The sequence below is a fragment of the Xyrauchen texanus genome, chromosome 7, assembly GCF_025860055.1.
Source record: "Xyrauchen texanus isolate HMW12.3.18 chromosome 7, RBS_HiC_50CHRs, whole genome shotgun sequence".
In the NCBI taxonomy this organism is placed as follows: Eukaryota; Metazoa; Chordata; class Actinopteri; order Cypriniformes; family Catostomidae; genus Xyrauchen; species Xyrauchen texanus.
Window position 1 is genome coordinate 44,050,379 of NC_068282.1, and position 20,565 is coordinate 44,070,943.

At 35.2% G+C, this 20,565-nt stretch overlaps 1 protein-coding gene across 1 annotated transcript in view; it reads right to left on the reverse strand.

Annotated features, from left to right (window-relative positions):
• Positions 1–20,565, reverse strand: part of LOC127646253 (ras and Rab interactor 2-like) — a 56,104-nt gene that overhangs the window by 25,098 nt on the left and 10,441 nt on the right. Inside the window, exons 2-7 of the mRNA XM_052129750.1 lie at positions 19,874–19,956; positions 15,784–15,896; positions 8,620–8,791; positions 7,972–8,083; positions 4,418–4,490; positions 3,325–3,416 (exon numbers count right to left, since the gene is read on the reverse strand). Of these exons, the coding sequence (XP_051985710.1) occupies positions 3,325–3,416; positions 4,418–4,490; positions 7,972–8,083; positions 8,620–8,791; positions 15,784–15,896; positions 19,874–19,933 (622 nt within the window). The 5' untranslated portion in view covers positions 19,934–19,956. The remainder of the gene's footprint in view (positions 1–3,324; positions 3,417–4,417; positions 4,491–7,971; positions 8,084–8,619; positions 8,792–15,783; positions 15,897–19,873; positions 19,957–20,565) is intronic.

Consider the following 20,565-nt stretch of genomic DNA (forward strand, 5'->3'; position numbering starts at 1 on the left):
CAGCTGTCAGCAAGACCATAATCAGTCATGAATTGTTTTATTGTTGATGTGGATTGCCATATTGGTTTATTTCTTGAGTTACCAGAACGGTCTATTGAAGGGTCAAGGACTGTATTAAAATCTCCGGCAATTATTACTGGGCAATCAGTGAGGTCTGATATGGCAGAGAAAAAAGACTGAAAAAACGTTGAATCGTCTGAGTTTGGACCATATATATTTCCAATTGTGATTGGGTTATCTATTGAGATATTGATGATAATATAGCGCCCTTCAGTGTCAGCGATTGTAGTATTATGAATAAATGAAATCTTTTTATGAATCAGTATACAGACTCCTCTTTGTTTTGTATTATAATTTGCAGAAAATACCTGATTATATTGAGATGATTGGATTCTGTTACAATTGGATTTTGACAGATGAGTTTCTTGAAGGAGACAAATGTCTGCCTGCAATTTATTTAAATGGTCAAACACCTTGGCCCTCTTTGCCTGAGACCCAATACCACGGATATTCCATGTTAGGAAAGACAGTTTGGACATATTTTAACTGTAATAATTTCTGTCTAATTGAATGTAATGTACAGATGAGCATGAATGGATGAGGGTGTATGAAATGTTATTAATAAGTGATTGTGAGTGCATAGAAACGTGAGTTATCTGTATTGTGAAAGCAAAGGTTAGTGTGAGAAAGAATGGGGAATGGGGGGGGTATGGGTGGTGGTGGGGGGGGTGTATAGGCCAGGGTAGACACAGTGGTTAACACTGATAATAATACACCTATCATTAATAATGACAGCATGATAACTAAAGTCGGGTACTGACAATAATAAAATAATACAAAAAAATAATAAAACTAACAATAACAGTAACAACGGAAATAAAGACACCAACCTAGACATTAATAATGACAGTATAGTAGCTAAAGTTACTAGAGGGAGACTGTAGTTACAAGACCTGTGCTAATGTTTCAATGCATATAGTTGTCATATATATATATATATATATATATATATATATATATATATACAGGTGAAACTCGATAAATTAGAATATCGTGCAAAAGTTCATTAATTTCAGTAATTCAACTTAAAAGGTGAAACTAATATATTATATAGACTCATTACAAGCAAAGTAAGATATTTCAAGCCTTTATTTGATATAATTTTGATGATTATGGCTTACAGCTTATGAAAACCCCAAATTCAGAATCTCAGAAAATTAGAATATTACATGAAATCAATAAAAAAAAAGTATTTTAAATACAGAAATGTCGGCCCTCTGAAAAGTATAATCATGCATATGTACTCAGTACTTGGTTTGGGCCCCTTTTGCATTAATTACTGCCTCAATGCGGCGTGGCATGGATGCTATCAGCCTGTGGCACTGCTGAGGTGTTATGGAAGACCAAGATGCTTCAATAGCGGCCTTCAGCTCTTCTGCATTGTTTGGTCTCATGTCTCTCATCTTTCTCTTGGCAATGCCCCATAGATTCTCTATGGGGTTCAGGTCAGGCGAGTTTGCTGGCCAATCAAGCACAGTAATACCATGGTCATTGAACCAGGTTTTGGTACTTTTGGCAGTGTGGGCAGGTGCCAAGTCCTGCTGGAAAATGAAGTCAGCATCTCCATAAAGCTTGTCTGCTGAAGGAAGCATGAAGTGCTCTAAAATGTCCCGGTAGACGGCTGCGTTGACTCTGGACTTAATAAAGCACAGTGGACCAACACCAGCAGATGACATGGCTCCCCAAACCAACACAGACTGTGGAAACTTCACACTGGACTTCAAGCATCTTGGATTGTGTGCCTCTCCATTCTTCCTCCAGACTCTGGGACCTTGGTTTCCAAATGAGATGCAAAATTTGCTCTCATCAGAAAAGAGGACTTTGGACCACTGAGCAACAGACCAGTTCTTTTTTCTTTAGCCCAGGTAAGACGTTTGACATTTGAAGCCCATGTCCAGGACCCGTCTGTGTGTGGTGGCTCTTGATGCAGTAACTCCAGCCTCAGTCCACTCCTTGTGAAGCTCCCCACACATTTGAATGGCCTTTTCCTGACAATCCTCTCCAGGCTACGGTCATCCCTGCTGCTTGTGCACCTTTTTCTTCCACACTTTTCCCTTCCACTTAACTTTCTATTAATGTGCTTTGATACAGCACTTTGAGAACATCCAACTTCTTTTGCAATTACCTTTTGAGGCTTTCCCTCCTTGTGGAGGGTATCAATGATGGTTTTCTGCACAACTGTCAGGTCAGCAGTCTTCCCCATGATTGTGAATTCAACTGAACCAGACTGAGAGACCATTTAAAGGCTCAGGAACCCTTTGCAGGTGTTTAGCTGATTAGAGTGTGACACTTTGAGCCTACAATACTGAACCTTTTCACAATATTCTAATTTTCTGAGATTCTGAATTTGGGGTTTTCATAAGCTGTAAGCCATAATCATCAAAATTATATCAAATAAAGGCTTGAAATATCTTACTTTTCTTGATGAGTCTATATAATATATTAGTTTCACCTTTTAAGTTGAATTACTGAAATTAATGAACTTTTGCACGATATTCTAATTTTTCGAGTTTCACCTGTATATATATGAATATTCTTGCTATTCAAAAGATAATATCTTACACCTCACCTTTAGAATAGGCAATGGAGCAGTAGGGGTTAGAAGTTTTTCAGTGTTTTTAGATGGAAATTTTGACCAACGCAACACCATTCCTGTTGATTTTATTTTCATTAATTTTAGTTTATTTATGATCATTCTATGTTTATTTTATGGTCATTAATGTTCTTAATACTGCTACTGTTTTATGCACTTAAAATGAACTTGACGTCTCAATATTTTGAATTATAAACTTTAGCCATGCTCTGCCACTGCTGTCATGTAATGTTGAATGCACTTTTTAAAAATGTCATACGGAGCTCTTTTTTTTAGGGCTTTTTTTGTTAGTAATAAAGAATGGAATACATTTTTTCCTCTTTATACTGTTATGTTAACATGACATAAAATAAAACCATTTTTATCCAAAAGTAATCGGATTAGAGTAAACCAAAAATGTAATCTATGAGATTATGTTACTGATAGCATTTTTAATGTAATTTGTAATCAGTACCTGATTACAATTCACAAGTAATCATCCCAGAACTGATCTCTGAATATATAAATATTATGTTATTCCCTAGCATATTAATGTAAACTAATAACTCAATTTCAATATTAATTATTTCCTTTTTGGTCACCCATAAATAAAATACCATATAGACTGTTCAAGTTGGGTGAGATATTGTTCATCTTTTTATATAAGTGGCTCAGACTAGATAGGTCAGTACCTGCCCCAAGCTGGGCCACCTCATGCAGATCTGACAGGGTCTCAGCTGAGCGAATGGCTTCAGGAAGCTTCAGGGTAGATGGCAAAATGTCCCTAATAAAGAAAACCAGACAGACAAATAGTGTTAGAAATAGGACAAAAATACAAACAACAGGACAAAGAGGGGAAAGATAAGGAGAAAGGACATATTTCAACAACCACACTATTATTCATTCTTTTATAATATACATTTTTGGTGACAGGTCAAAATGACATATAGTTCACAGAATTAACAAGTAGTTCACAACATCAAGTTAAATCGTTCTTAAAGTGAGACAGATAAAGGAGAACACAGTCACACAGTCTGGAATATTAGTATTGATCGGAGGTCATCAGACTTTAATTTCTGGTTTCCACATGTGGCTCGAAATATAAAAACAAACATCACATGAACTGTAGCAACCTCCTAGTTTATGGATAGTACCAAATGAATCATTTGTATACAGGGCCATATATTAGTTTATCATGTTGCTGACAAGCCGATGGATATCATTGGGTTTTATGAGTAGAGCGTAATGACTCAGTCTTTGCTCATAAATCTTTCATATCCTGTATTTTATGTTCTAACTACTCTTTAGCATTGCAGCGATGACATATTTTGTCCATTTTGACAAGGTGCTACATAGAGGTAAACCGATATATCAGTTTTACTGATTAATCTGTTAAAATAGTTGCATTTTTGGAACTATTATTATCTGCAAAAATCTATGCCGATAGTATTTATTCCTCTGTGTTCCTCTGATAATAATTATTTTTTTTTAAATAAAAAACATACATCGTGTCTCCAACTTCATACACTGATGAACATACACTTATTCATTTGGAGCTCTGGCCTCTATGTCTGTGCCAACTAAGAAAATGATCTAACATTCTATGAATCGATTTTTCCAACACCGTAGTTATCGGTATCTGCAAAATCCACTATGGGTCAAACTTTAGTGACAAGTGTATGTTATCAAACTGTAAAAGTGTTGTTTATTAAATGTTATGCATTTAATACTGTTTAATCTAACCAGCGTCAGTTTAATAATTATCAATAATATGAAAAGTGCTACCTGCTAATGCAATAAAAGGCAACGAGGTGAAAGAGGTCAGCAAAACTGATTCCTGATCCCTCCAGAGAAAATGCTAGGGAAAAAATAACATAACATTAAACAGGGAAGTTACAGAGATCAGCATCTGTAAATATACTGTACAGCACCAATCCAAACTTTTGTCACAATTGACTGAATTTACGAATGTTTCTCATAAAAAAATAATGTTTCTCAAAAACGTTTAGATCTCAAGGCTTGTGCTTAAATGCTTGAAATTAATTAAAACTGAATGTAGACAAAGAAATTGTGCCTTTAATTTAAAAAATTGCAATTGCATTTGATAAAATTATAATATATATTTATTGTACATATAAATGTTTTTACAAAATAGATGAGTTGGAGTGGAGAGTGAAGGAAAAGCAACCAATAAGTGTCCGTAGAAGCATACGTAGAAACTCCTTAAATATGGAATAATAAAGAATATGTAGAAATAATTAAAAATAAGTAGTTGTGTTCAAAGTTTCGTAGTGTATATTTAATCTACAAGCACTTCCACAATTCAATCCATCATTATAGCATTGGGGTGTTTGATATGCCCTTCTAAATGTTTTGTGGGAAATTTCCAAGATATTTTGACTTTGGCAGGTCGAATGTTTGTAAGCCTTTCAGAACACATCCTTTTCCAAAGCACAGAGGATATATATGCTGGATTGTGCCCAGGCCAAAAACACTAGGGTGTGCCTGATATTCACATGGAGAATGTCTTGGAACTGCACTGCTATAAATGCCTGAAACTCTGCCAGGCTACTGTTGTGATGTTTAGCTACAACGTTTACTTTAGTCTCTATTTCAATCCAAGTCAGATGTTAACAGACCAATTTTTTATTATGACAGATTAAAGGAATGTCCTGCATTTTATACAACTTTAGCTCTTTCAACAGCAAATAATTTTTTACAGTAATGCACTTACAATAGATGTCTATGGGGCAAACTATTTTGGAAGGTTTAAAGCAGAAATGTGAAGCTTGTATTTTTTTTTAAAAGCACTTATATTACATCCTACAGACCAAAACGTTTGTTAGTTGAGCAGTAAAGCAGGACAAGATTTCTAAGTGATTTGACTTTTAACCGCAACATTATTCATATACAAGTTTGCTCAATGTAAACACAATGTGAACTTTGTGGATAGTTAGTGACAGCCCTTTCTGTTTCCCTGAACATATTGATTGATTGTTACCAAGTTTTTTTTGGCAATTTGTCTTGCTTTTTATGTGACCTTTTGAGTGAAAAGGCCTTTACTGGTTTAACATGGTCACAACAGGAGTTGAAAGATTGGATATAATGCATATTATGTGAAAGTTACCAGGTTTTGTATGTAATTCCCCCTGCTTTGTCGAATTGCATTTAGTGTGGAAGGGCCTTTAACGGTTTAATATTGTCATGACAACAGTTTAAATATTGGATATAATTTTTATCGTTGGTAAGTGATTCTATCATACAAGTCTCATAAAATTCATAAAACCTTGTCCTATATAGACACACTGGCGGCCACAAGTTTGGAATAATGCACAGATTTTGCTCTTATGGAAATAAATTGGTCCTTTATTCACCAAAATGGCATTCAACTGATCACAACGTATTGTCAGGACATGAATAACGTGAAAAATTATTTTTTTCAGAACTTCTTAAACTTCTTCAAAGTGTTCTCATCAAAAAATCCTCCATGTGCAGCAATGACAGTTTTGCAGATCCTTGGCATTCTAGCTGTCAGTTTGTCCAGATACTCCACACTTCCTGTAGCACTTGCCATAGATGTGGCTTCTGTGAGAACCACTTCTCATGCACCTTACAGTCTAACTGAACCCAAAAAAGCTCAATGGGGTTAAGATCCATAACACTCTTTTCCAATAATCTGTTGTCCAATGTCTGTGTTTCTTTGCCCAATCTAACTTTTTCTTTTTGTATGTTTGTTTTGTATTCTTTGCAATTCTTCCCATAAGGCCTGCACCCCTGAGTCTTCTCTTTACTGTTTTACATCAAACTGGTGTTGAGCAGGTAGAATTCAATGAAGCTGTCAGCTGAGGACATGTGAGAGGTGTCTATTTCACAAACTAGAGACTCTGATGTACTTATCCTCTTGTTTAGTTGTACATCTGGCCTTCCACATCTCTTTCTGTCCTTGTTAGAGCCAGTTGTCCTGACTGTAAACCTTTGTATGAAATCTTCTGTTGTGTTTTTTCAATTTCAAGCATTGTATAGCATTCTTTCTTAAAAATAATGATTGACTGATGAGTTTCTAGAGAAAGCTGTTTCTTTTTTGCCATTTTTGACCTTATAATGACCTAAAGACATACCAGTCTATTGCATACTGTGGCAAATCATAAACAAACACAAAGACAATGTTAAGCTTCATTTAACAAACCAATCAGCTTTCAGCAGTGTTTGATATAAGAGCAAGTGATTTACTAGAACCAAATTAGCAATTTAACATGATTAATCAAGGATAATGATGTTGGAGTGATGACTGCTGGAAATGGGGACTGTCTAGATTTGATCAAAAATATTTTTTTTCAAATAGTGATGATGGTGCTGTTTATCAGTAATGTCCTGAATATACTTTGTGATCAGTTGAATGCCATTTTGGTGAATTAACAATTAACAATTTCCTTCCGAAACAGCAAAATCGGTACTTATTCCAAACTACCGGCCGCTAGTGTACATTGTAAGTTCATTACTGTAAACCCTATTTTTACTTGTTTTTACATAAGTGAGGGACAATCACAAGCATCTGTGATCATTTTACCCAGAATATTCCTTTAACTACTGTGTTAAGGTCTGTGAGGGAAAAACTACAGTGAACCTCATTATGTGATATACGGCTACTTGGACAATCTCCAGTCTGGTTTCTGACCACATTACAGCACAGAGACAATTAGAAGTCAGTTAGAAATTACAAGGGTTCTCTCAAAACAAGGTGAGACAGTGTTCAGCTTTTATGCCACTTGCAGCTGGAACCGGCTTCCAGGAGTCAGGTATGCTCCAACAGTAGCCACATTCAAGTCCAGACTGACAACACATTTGTTTAGATGTGCATTTATTCACTGAGCATTGTGCTGCACTTACTTATTGCACTGCATCATTTTATTTCTGTATTGTATTTATTTTTTATAATAATTTTTACTTTTTTAAATTTATTTTTATTAATATTTCCTGTTCTTAATTGGTTTTTACATTTATTATATCTTGTTTTTCATAATAATTTTTATGTAAAGAACTTTGAATTGCCATTGTGTATGAAATGTGCTATATAAATAAACTTGCCTTGCCTACATGTGAAGCCATAAAATTAAGACTAATATTTGTTCTATGTGTGCATGTGCGCAAAGTCATTGCCATGCAACCTTTGACTTGTTAGACTGCGCAACCATAAAACAAAAAAAAACATTCATCTTTCACAGGCAAACTCTCTGGACCAATAGAGACACTTTGTGATGCAGTAAACAGAAGCAGAAATGAATAGATGGGACAACAGAAAGCCTGTTAGTTACAGCTTAGTGGATAGGGACACAACATACTGTACTGGCTCTCCTTTAAAGGGATGTGAATCATCGCTGAGTCTGAGGCATCATCTGTATGACATGACAAGACCTTCTTCTGTAGGACAGATGACCTCCACAGCAAAAACACCTGGAGAGGAAGCAAGATAGGATGTTTCTTTCAATGTTTTACCTTCAGGACTTCAATGCCAATAAATATACTTTGTGCATTTGCTTGTATGAGTCACGCATCTCTTGCAATGCATTTATGAACAAAGTATCATTTACAGTATTGCTTTTATATTCTTAGACTCCACACACACATAATGTTGAGTACCACAAACATTTATTTTGACTCGTTCCTCCTTTTCTTTAATAAAAGCAAATATCGAGGTTTGTGAGGCACTTGCAATGGAAGTGAACGGTGTGAATGTAAGTGAATGTGGCCAATTTTTTAATGGTTTGTGAAGCTTAGAATTTTATAAAAGCACTTGCATTAATTCTTAAGTTAAAACTCCTGTATTATTTGAGCTGTTAAGTTGTTTAAATTGTAATTTTCACAGTTATTTTTGGGTTTGTTGACATTACATCGTCATGGCAACAAAGTTGTAAAATTGGCTACAACTTTACACAGAAAAGGTTAGTAAGCGATTTTATCACACTAAAATCATGACCCCATCTCTTTACCCCTGGTGGTTGCTGCAGTAGAATGTCGGTGGCCTCTTGCTGGTTGATGGAAAGCAGAAGCCAGATGGGGTGAGTGTATATTAGTTTGTCCAACACACTCACACTTGTGCTCACATCATCATCAATGACTGCAGGATACTGTAGACATACACTGTTCATCTCTCCCTCTATCCTACAGCGAGGCAAACAGGGCATGGTTGTAGTGGCATGTTTAAGACACAGAATGATAAAACATTGGCGCCCCTTGCTGGTCACTGTAAGAAGTACTGTATAGGGGTTCTTCGGAATCTTAATTGCCATATTAGAGCTGCACGATTCTGGATAAATTTAGCATTACAATTTTTAGCTTATAATAAAGATCATGATTCTCTCATGAGTCTAAAGAACAATTCTTATTTCAGTGACTTACAAAACCTGGACATTAGAGTTCTAAACAATGTAACATGAGATTATGACACATATGTTCTCTACTTCAATCTATGCAAAAATGCAATAAAGACGTAAATCAGATTTAAAATGTATGTACATTTAAAAAGTCCACAATAAGGCAGAACGAATACATTATAAATCAAACAGCATTTGGGGGTGCTGTAAGAAAAATGCATAAAAACAAAACAAAAAACTATTTAACCTGTTTATCACATGCTAAGTAAAAAGCAAAATGAACAGTAAAAAAGCTTTATTAACAGTTCTATGTCAACTTGGTATTGCAATTGTAAGCAAATATGCAATAAAACACTGCATAAAGATTTTTTTTTTTTAGAAACAATGAGAAATTGCTTCAAGCTTGTAAAGGAATTAATTAGAGAACAGAGTAAAAAGTTTTTCAACAACAATAGCAATTAAATATTTACAAAATTATAATATAAAACATTAAAAAGGGTACTTTAATGCTAACCAACTTGACACTCTTTACTGTGTTATAGATATACATTAATACAGATTTGATGCAGTAAGAATGCCTGAATACCTATAACAGACAGCATGCAGGTTATATACATTTAGAGATCGCACAGATCTAACATTTTGAAGAATTTCTACTCATACATTAATGGCTGTGTTTGCTTTAATACCTCATTAGCACTGCATTCATCACAAGACACAAGTGCATGGGCAGACACACTCAGGCACACGTTTTAGAGCAGTCAATTAAACAGCGCATGTGTAAGGAATTTAGTCAGATCTTGATAATGCCAGTATTTTTGTTGCATTGGCGGCTATTAAAATATTAAACTGAACAGAGATTATGTCACACTCCAAGCTAATCTTGGCTGCACCCTGAAGTTTGAAAAGCACAGTGCTGGACAAACATCTTTGGCCGTTGCGTGTAAATTTATTCAGCGTCTTGTGCAGGAGAGCTGTGTTTTGTTGAAAAAATTTAATTTGAACGCCTGACAAATGCATGCCACTGGAACTTTAATATACATTGCAGAATTATTGTCATTTAGAAATTAGATTGCGACATTGTCTGAATCGAGATTGCAGGTGTCTGAATCGACTATTAATCGTGCAGCCCTATGGCATATAAACTCACTGAGCACTTTATTAAGAACATTATGGTACTGGAATTGGAGACGTGACACCATGTGCGAGAAGCAGACGTGTGAGAGACAAGCTCTGCGCACTTTGCTAGTTTTTTTTTTATTTTCCTGTTATATTCGGTGAGATTCGATACACCCATTTACATACTTGCTCTTTGAGGTAAACATGGAAAGAAGTAAAATTCCTCAGACTCTAAAAAAGACACTTACGTGTTCAAGTTGAGGCCTTTGGTGGCCCTGCGGACCAGGGACTTGATTTGGAAGGCACGTCGTGAGAAGAAAGTCAGCATCAACAGTCCAACATCTCGGTGATGCTGACCAAGGTTGTTGCTGACTTGGAGGATCTCGATGTAATACGTCCATCGATTGAGATGATGGAAACAAAATTCTCTGAGTTGGTCACAAGAGTGGCAAATGTTGAGAAGTGGATCGATTATCTGGAATCATTGGAAAAGGAATTATCTGCTAATCTGCCTGTGTCCAAAACAGACTTGGAACACATTTTGGAAAAACTCGAATATTTCGAAAATATGCGCCGAAGGAATAACATACGGATTGTTGGAATTCCTGAGCATGAAGAAGGCAGAGATGTTGTGAAATACCTTGATGAGCTCTTCCCGAGCTGCTAGACATAACAGGACATAAACTGGAAATTGAGTGAGCTCCCAGCTCGCAGATCTGCTGAGGGAGACAGGCCCCGATCAATTATGGCCAAATTTTTGAGATAATCCGATAAAGATCCAGGTGAGGAGCAAAGGAAATCACAATATTTTCTTGTTCCAGGACATTGAAAATTCGACAAGAGAGAAATGCGATCGGTTCAAGGAATGTAAGAAACTCTTACATCAACGGAAGATCGCTTTTGCACCAAAAACAGTTCTGGCCAAACTGAGAATAAACAACAAGGATGGCAGCAAAGTATTTACATGTCCCAATCTGGCACTCTCCTTCATAAATACATTGGAGTGAGCAAGCCATTTGACGTTTCTTATTTTAGTGGACTGACTTGCTGTTCAGTTACTCGATTGTCTGAGGAAGCTGGGCACCATTTTTGTTTCTTTTTGCGTTGCTCTGCCTAGCGGCTGGAGTTTGTTTTGTGGACTGACACTTCCTTCAAGAAAATTTTGCATTGACGGAAGATTGCTTTTACACTGAAGTTCCCGGCCAGATTGAGAGTGGACACTATGGATGACCACAAAATATTGACATGCTCACATAAAGGACTTTTTTTATAAAGTTGATGGGATGAGTAAGTCATGGTGTATTTATAATTTTTTTTGCACGTTCTCCGAGTGAGTTTGGCTCTTGATCATCCGATGTACCAGATGCGTGTTTTGTTTCTTTTTACAGATCGCTAAGTTTGATCAAAGGGGAAAGCCAGATATAAATAGCGCACTCACGTTCATTGTTGCCAGATTGCACAAAATAAGTATTACATTAGGCAGAATATTTCCAATTTGCGCAAGTATAAATCTCAAACTGGGGGCGTTTCGTCTCTTATCTGGCAACCATGAGCATGGTAAATGCTTGTGGAGACGTGTTATGTCCCAATGCAAGTTAACTTAAATATCTAATAAAAAATAAAAACGCTTTTACAATAAATGAGGCCTTAAATTGCCCATGTCTGCTTTAGCTGTTTGCGAGATTATCATTAAATCTGCCTCAGCAGTCTTAAATAGTCTATCACTCTGGCCATGTATATTCCAGCGGTATACCGTGAAACCTGTATACCGCTGCAACCCTAGAGGAGACTTTAATCTATTGATGGACTCAGTACTCGATCATAGTGAAGCAAAAGTGTTTCCCTAGAGCAACATTGACGTTTCACAGGATGTGTAAAAATGTTGGTCTTGCAGATATCTGGCACCTTTGAACCCATCTGGTAGGGACTATACATTTTTTTCATCAATTCATAAGATTATTCTAGAATAGTTTTTTTTAAAATATCTAAATCCCTCATTTCATCTGTTTTAGATAGCTCAATTGGAAACATCTTATTCTCAGTTCACGCCCTGGTGAGTTAAGAGACGTTGCCACATACAGAGAAAAATAAATCATATAGTTGGGCGTGTATCACTTTTGCAAAATCCTGATTTCCAACAAATGTTAAAGACTGAAATCGATGTTTATATGGAGACCAACTGGTCCTCAGGAGGCACTTAAGGTGGTTCTTAGGGGTCGGATCATAAAGTATGCCTCTTTCACTAAAAAAATCCACAGCGAACTCGTGGAGTTGGAAGGGGAAATTAAAAGTGCAGAGGCAGAGCCGAAGTGCCAATTGTAATCTGATGGCCTCAGAGAATTGACCCGATTGACATACAGATATCATACTATTTTGTCACGAAAAGTGGAGTTTTGGTTGTTCAGATCAAGACAGTCATACTTTGAGTCGGGGACAAAGCAGGGAAGCTTTTGTCAGTCTGATTCTTTAAAAAAGTACAGAGATCCAAGCGAGTGTAAAAGTTACAGACCAATTTCCCTGATCCAGCTAGATGTAAACATTTTGACCAAAATTTTGGCTAACCGATTAAGTAAACTTATGACATCTCTTAAACATATAGATCAGGTTGGGGTTTATTCGGGGCCATAGCTCTTCTGATAACAGTAGGCGTTTCATCAATATCATGTGGTCAGTAGCGAGTGATCAGTCTCCAGTCGCTGCTATCTCACTTGACACCGAAAAGGCATTTGATATGGTAGAATGGGATTATCTTTTTAAGATTTTGGAAATATATGGGTTCGGAAATACTTTTATTGGATGGATTAAGCTACTTTATAGACACCCTGTATCGGCGGTACAAATAAATGGATTGATTTCAGATTATTTTACATATTTTTTCGCCATTATTGTTCTGTCTTGCCCTGGAACCATTATCAGCCACAATAAGAAAGGAGGATGATTTTCCAGGGGTGATGGCTGAAGGTGTGGAGCATGGAGCTTTCGCTTTACGTGGATGATATTTTATTATTCGTCTCAGACCCAATTAGATCTATGCCTTGCCTCCACAGGACTATCAATTCCTTTACAAACTTTTCGGGATACAGAGTTAATTGGTCTAAATCCAAAGCTTTGGCTCTGACAGCGTACTGCCCAGTAACAGCATTTCAGCCGGGCGCCTTTCAATGGCCCAAACAGAGCATTAAGTATTTGGGCATTTTATTCCCAGCAAATTTATGTGATTTGGTCAGAGTTAATTTTGACCCTTTAATAAAAAGTTTTTCGAGCAATGTGGGCAGGTTGGCCTCATTACATTTATCTATGATTGGGAAGGTTAATGTTATAATAATTAATGGTTTTCCAAAATTGAACTACCTATTACAGTCTCTCCCCAATGAAGTTCCCCTCTTTTATTTTAAACAATTTGATAGTATAGCTAAATTCTTTATCTGGAATGGTAAACATCCTCGAATGCATTCTAACAATTAAAACAGGTTAATTTACAAAGGTGGATTGGGTCTCCAGAGATTTTGTTTTAATATTATGCTTTTTGTTTTAATATTAATATTATTAATATTATCTCAGACTCCTCCCTGGCTCTTTATTGAACAGCAAGCCCCTATCTTAATTTTGCAATGTTTTTCTACCAAACTTTCTTGAGAAGTAAAGAAACATTGCGTTATCTCACAAATGCAGTTAGTGTGGACAAATTTTTCCTGCATGCTCAATTCGGACATTTACCTGAATGTTGCTGAAAGTATTTGGTTAAACCCTAAATTGTGTATTAACAAGTCAAGTTGCAACGCTGGGTGATCTGTATGAAAATGGAGAATTTATATCCTTTGAAAATATTATACAGCGGTTTGGGATTACCAGATCTCAATTCTTCAGGTACTTACAGCTACGTCATCTACACTGTACAACCTTTGGGTGTAGTACGCAGCCCCCTAAAACTCTTGAGATAGTGCTTGCTGCTTTTATAAAAGGTCATGAAGCTTCAGTGTACTATTCCTGGCTAATTCAGAGTCAGAGTCCATCTCTTAAGAAGTTATGGGAGAGAGACTTGAATTTAGAACTAGAAGTACTAGAAGAAGCTTTGACATGCCTTAACATTTTTGCTTTTTTCAGTTGCTTAAAAACATATTAATGGCTAAAGTCTGATAACACTGTATTCAGCACAAACTGGGCTACAATAATATGTGAGCAACATGTATGTACAGGTTTGTATTTTTGAGAAAATAATGTTTATGCGGGGTTTTTGAAAAAACAAAAATTTTAAGTTACTGAAATAAGGTCATATAACACATACTAAATATTTGTTCACAAGACTTTTGAGAACTAGATCTTGTAGCCTAGAATTTTTGCTACAAAATGATGTGGAAACCATCCTTATTTTTATATCATATTACATATCATATTTATATTATAAAGCATAAAATTTAAATACCTGCTTTAGCCGAAACAGCATTTAAATGTAACTAAAACTTGCTTATTAGGACATATTGACAAATGTCAAAACTCTGAATCCTGTCTGGCAAGTCTGGAAACAGTCCCATTAGTAAAATATGTACATGTTTATATAAAATAGCATGTCAGCTAATGAAAACTAAATGACTTACTCGTCTGAAATTGTATCCTCGGCTGGATCAAGTCTCTCTTCAAAATACAAACATTCATCGGAGTCCCGCTCTTCTTCTGAAGAAAATGTTAACTCTTCCTTAATATCCTGGAGCTTTCTCGCCTGTGTATCGTGAGTGTATCGTTGCAAACGAGCAGAAAAATGAATGAAATGTGTTTAGATCAAACCTCACTGTCGGGGGCGTTTACCAATTGCATTGATTGTCTCAGCACATTAGCATATGAATGGCGCGCTCTGCTGGTGGGTGTGATCACATTACAGATAATTAGATATCCAAGTAAAAACTGTACATCGCTTTGTTTCAAACAGATTGCATTGCAGGAGAATATTTGTATTAAATTTGAATTGTTTTATTTAAAAGTAGAAATCTTAAGCTTTCTTTAGACATATTCATAAGTATTCATACATAAGTATTCGCAGAGTTTCAGTTCATTTTTGTGACGCGTTTCTGAAATATGCTTGTGAACACAGAGACTGCTGAAAGCTCATCCTTTTTATTTTTTTACAAAAGCAAAAGATTTTGTTGTTATTGTGAGTGTACACAAATAAAAGTAGACCCTTTATAGTCTCTAATGATGTCTTACACTTATCTGTATACCCAAAAATGAGTATTTTAAGTTGTTTCTGCTGTAATGACGAAAATATCCAGCAGGACGCGCCGGCCCCAGAGGTTTAAGCCAGGATTTTAACTTCGAGAAAGAATTTTTTTTTAAAATGACACATCTCCGCTCAGTTTTTTCAGCATAAACATGGCTCCTTTTTATGTTAATTCGGCTCATTATAGATTTAACTTTATTCACAAAACTCATGTTTGTCTGGCACAATTAACGTCTTGCTATTACTGCTCACAGAAAACAGAAGCTAGTTTATGCTGGTTTCCCACTTTAGCCTGAGCAGCTGACAAGTGCACAAAACTCCCCTAAAGCCAGTAAAACAGACAAATAATTCAGCTGGGCCAAGCTGGGAAACAAGCTAACATCTTAGGCTGGTTTAAGCTTGTTTATACTTCTGATAAACAATTTATAACAATAAAAGGTGGTACTCACTCTATGAGCATAGACGAGTCTGGATCTCTGTCTGGATCACTTTCTGTTTCGTGAGCACAATTAACCATTTGCTGCTCCAAAGTACCCAACGCCAATGCAAATGCATCCAACAACTGCACATGGAGAAAAAAAGATCTTGGTTGTATTCTTGGATCCTGCATTTTTAATTTGCAATTAGGTGTAAATTTCAAATACATCATGTTATCTGTATCATCCACATAAACAGTCAAAAGTTGGATACACCTGCGCATTATTTCTTATTTACTTTATTCCACACTTTTTAAAATTATACTGAAGTCATCAAAAATATTCAACACAAATTTAAATATTGGAATTATGTAGTGACCAAAAATGTTAAACAAATCAAATCTATCTATATATTTTAGCTTTTTCAAAGTAGCCACCCTTTGCCTTGATTACAGCTCTGCACACTCTGAGCATTCTCTCAATCAACTTCATGAGGTGCCACCTGGGATGCTTTTTAAAAATGTATGGTGACGATATGTTGCACAAAAACACGCCTCTCATGCACACGTAAAGAAATATGACTGCTCCATTGTAAGACAATTCGATTAATCAGCCAATATTTGTTTTTTCTGTAATCAATTTATAGAATGATGAAACATTTCTTAGTCTTTCCTTAGTGTGATTCCCCCAAATCACTTAAGCAGAAATCACACCCTGCAGTCGTATCTAAACCCTCAGGAACGTTTTCATTGGTCATCTCAATCATTCTGTCACATGTGATTAGTACAGACTCCAGAAAGATCGTGAATGGATCTGACAAAGACCAACAGTAAGATAAGCCTGACGGTAGTCATGACTTGGGGCGTTGCTTGTGCTTAAGTGGTTTGGTGGCAAAAATCAAGCCTTTCCACCTTTATATATATATACAGGGTTGGGAGGGTTACTTTTGAAATGTGTTCCACTACAAATAACAGAATACATGCTGTAAAATGTAATTTGTCATTAGATTACTCAAGGTCAGTAACGTATTCTAAATACTTTGCAATACATCTTCAGTACTGGTAGATTTTTCACAGGTTTTGACTATAAAGTACAGTAAGACAAAATACATGTTAAAAATACATTCTTTGAAAAACCTAAATATCTTATGCAGTGTTGTTTCTAAAACAAGATAAATCAAATTGATCTTGTTTGAATGATTTTTAGCTATTTATTTTTTTGTATTGTATTTACTGGAAAACAATAGGCCTACAATAATTATTAGCAAGAATAAGATTTTTGCCCTAATATATAGTAATAATATTACTAGAAAAAAAGAAATTATGATCCAACGTGAATTTTCTTGTAAGCAAAACATGATCGTGCCTAGTAACATAGAAATAGCATTTTAGCTTAGTGTAAAGCTGACAATTTACACACGGTTTATTTTTATTTCTTCTGCTCCAAACTTATTTCAAACTTACTTCTCTGTCTGTTCGTATGAATGTAACACATCATAAGAAAATGTTTCACCGCTGTTCAAATGCACTTTGGATCACATCATTTATATGTATAAATGTTTTCCATCTAAAAGGACTAAATATTAAATAGAACAAATTACAATAAAAGGCAAAGTAATCTCTTCAGTAATCAAAATAATTTTTGAATGTAACTGTATTCTAATTACCAATTATTTAAATTGTAACTGTAGTGGAATACAGTTACTTATATTTTGTATTTTAAATACATTATCCCGTTACATGTATTCTGTTACTCCCCAACCCTGTATATATATAATTTCACCAGATGAGGTTTATTTATGAGCAATAAAATAATAATAATATTAATTAAAAAAACTATCATCAACTATCGGCAGAGATTTCTGCAGATAACCGATAGTTTCTAAAAGCAACTATCGGTAATAATGAGATTTCATCTACCTCTAGTTTAAAGATTAAGAGGATTTTGTTTTTAAAACAAGATTTTTTTAATATTTTAAGTCACTATGGTGAGTGAACTATGTTGACAACATGTAAATATTTTGAATCACTATACCAACTTCCTGTGCTTTTAACACTGCTGCCCTGCAATTATGGATGATTTTGGATGAAGCCATTAAATGCATTTTTAAATAAAGGACCCAAAAGACAACAATTATTTTTCTGTTATAATTATTAATATGGATTAATTTCTGTGTGAGATTGTTTCTTCAAATCTTAAATAGCTCACCCAAAATTAAAATTCTGTTATCTTGTCTTTCAAAACCCAGTATGGATTTCTTTCTTTTGTGGAACAAAATTCTTTTTATTTTAAACAGAATGTCCAAGCTGCTCTTTTCCATACAATGAAAGTGAATGGTTACTATGGCTATCAAGCAAGATTTTTAGCAGATGGGTCAATGACAAATAAGTAAAGGATTGTCTGAGGTGATGAAAAAGATGGAAACTCTTGAGCTGTAAATATTTAAGTAAATTCATAGCAGGTGCTCCATATATATAATTTCTGTAGATTTTTTTGTTTTTGTTGTATTTAAAGCATTTTGTCATATTAAAAGCTTTTTTGTTTTATTTTTAATCTTAAAGTAACCCTTTCCAAGTTTAATAAGGACATTTTAAACTAACAATTTGGGCAAATTAGCACCAGAATAGGTGACTTTAGCATAAAGGTGAATAATTTGTATCCCTGTATTTAAATCATTTTCTTGCACCTTGAATACTTGTGTACACAACTAAATAATTTCTTTAAAGAGTTTCCATACATAATACATTTCAAATTGATTTTTTTTTACAAATATGAATTTTCGAGTCAAGGAATATCAAAACGTTTTTTCAATGTAAAGCCAAAGAATCTGAACAAAATGTGCCTTTTAATAAAAATGGAATAATATTGATACCAAATAAATGACTTATGGTCTTGAGGGTCTAAAGGGGTCCTCTCTGTTTTATGCTTTCATGTCACAACATTGTACCAATAATTTGATTATTCCACACTACTCATGCCAATGTTTCTTTTTTCAAGAACTTTCACTTTTAATGAGACATTGATTTTTTTTTATTACAAAAAATCTCTGGACAGTTACAACAAATGACATTTCTGACTTTAAGCCCCAGAAAATAAATATCAAAATACCTAAATAATGACTTCAATTTCAGTCTGTTTCTCACATGAAGCTATTGTATAGCTTCAGGAAACTTGAAATATAGTGCACAAGTCATATTAATTACTTTTATGATGCTTTTATTGTGTTTTTTTGTCCTTTCAGAGTTTGACAGTCCTTGGTCCCCATCCACTTCCATTGTATGCAACTCATACATTCTGCTAAACAATATGAGGATGAATATATGATGACAACATTTGTATTTTTGTGTTAACTATTCCTTTAAAATATAAAGTAAACTTTAGAAGACAGGGATAAGGGTACAGGAAAGAAAAAGAGATAGGAATTGTTCAACCTGAAAAATAAATAACAAATTGCCAAGGGAGAAGAAAGGATAGAGGACTAATTAAGGAGAGAGAGAGAGAGAGAGTGATGAGCTGCAAAAGAGGACAGAAATATTATGGAACGCTTGAATTGTCCTGTCTGGGCAACAAGCCCAACTGCAGTCACCCACCCACCCACTCATTCTGTGCAGTGATTTTTACAAGGAACACCAGAAAGCCAGTAAATCAACTCAGTGGAACAGAAAATGCTTTGTATGAGAATGGCAATGTTTATACTGATCCAAAAACACCCAGTACATGAGCGCATTAGCTAATGACAGTTTTCAGCATCTACATGTGCTGCACTTATTAAAGTGTTTGAATTTCGTTGATTCCCCCCCCCACAAAAGTTCCAAAAATGGCAAATGATTAAACACACAGGCAGAGCAGCAAGGACCAGAAAAGCAGAATTTTTACAAACTGAATATTGTTTGGATGTATAAATTATCAATGGAATCATCTACATTTAATAGAAATCATCTTTATTTGCAACAAGTGTCATAATACAACTACTCGTAATTTGTGGTTCTTGCTAAAGCAAGAATCTTTGAAAAAAAAAAAAAAAGTTTGTAAATGACAGAATTTAAATTTTTGGGTGAACTACCAATTTAAGTAACTTAAAATAAGCAAATATAATCAAATAAATAAGAATCACCGATATTACCTGAAGGAAGCTGTCACTTCGGTCAATCCGATTAGGCTGTAAAGCCAAGTCCGTTGCCATACTGTTCTTGCTGTTTTAAAGTCCTGGAAGTCCAATAGACATGAGAAACACTTAGATAAAAGAAAAATTATTAATTTGTATGTTGTCGGTGTGATTTAGTTCCTACTGGCAGTTGTATATCCTGCTCTATTAGCTAACTTTGTATTCAGTTGCACTCCGTGCATGCGTGTGTTGAGTATTATAGATGAAAAATGTCTTTGTGAGTCTGAATTTAGACTCTAGACTGTAATCATTTAGTGAAAAGAGACAATTACACACTGAAAGTCTAAAGTCTATCAAAAAGACATCATTTAAAGTAATGTTTGCTTTAATTAGTCTACAGCACTGCGATAAAGCAAAAACAGACCTTCACACACGCACTTACACACAAAAAGAAAATGCAAGCACAAGATCTTCAGTAGATTGCACAGCATTTCCTGAAAGCTGTTTGGAATGCAATTTGCAGAAGTTATTCATAGAAACATACAGCAAAGGAGGGGTCAGTGGTCAGATCAGGGCAGGTTCATAACATGTGGAGAAGTTTGTGGTTAGTGTCGACCTTAGATCTAAAATGACAGTATAATGAGATTATACACACTCCAGTTCACCTGAACAACAGCTTTACTGCATAGACTGGCTCCTTAATTACAGAT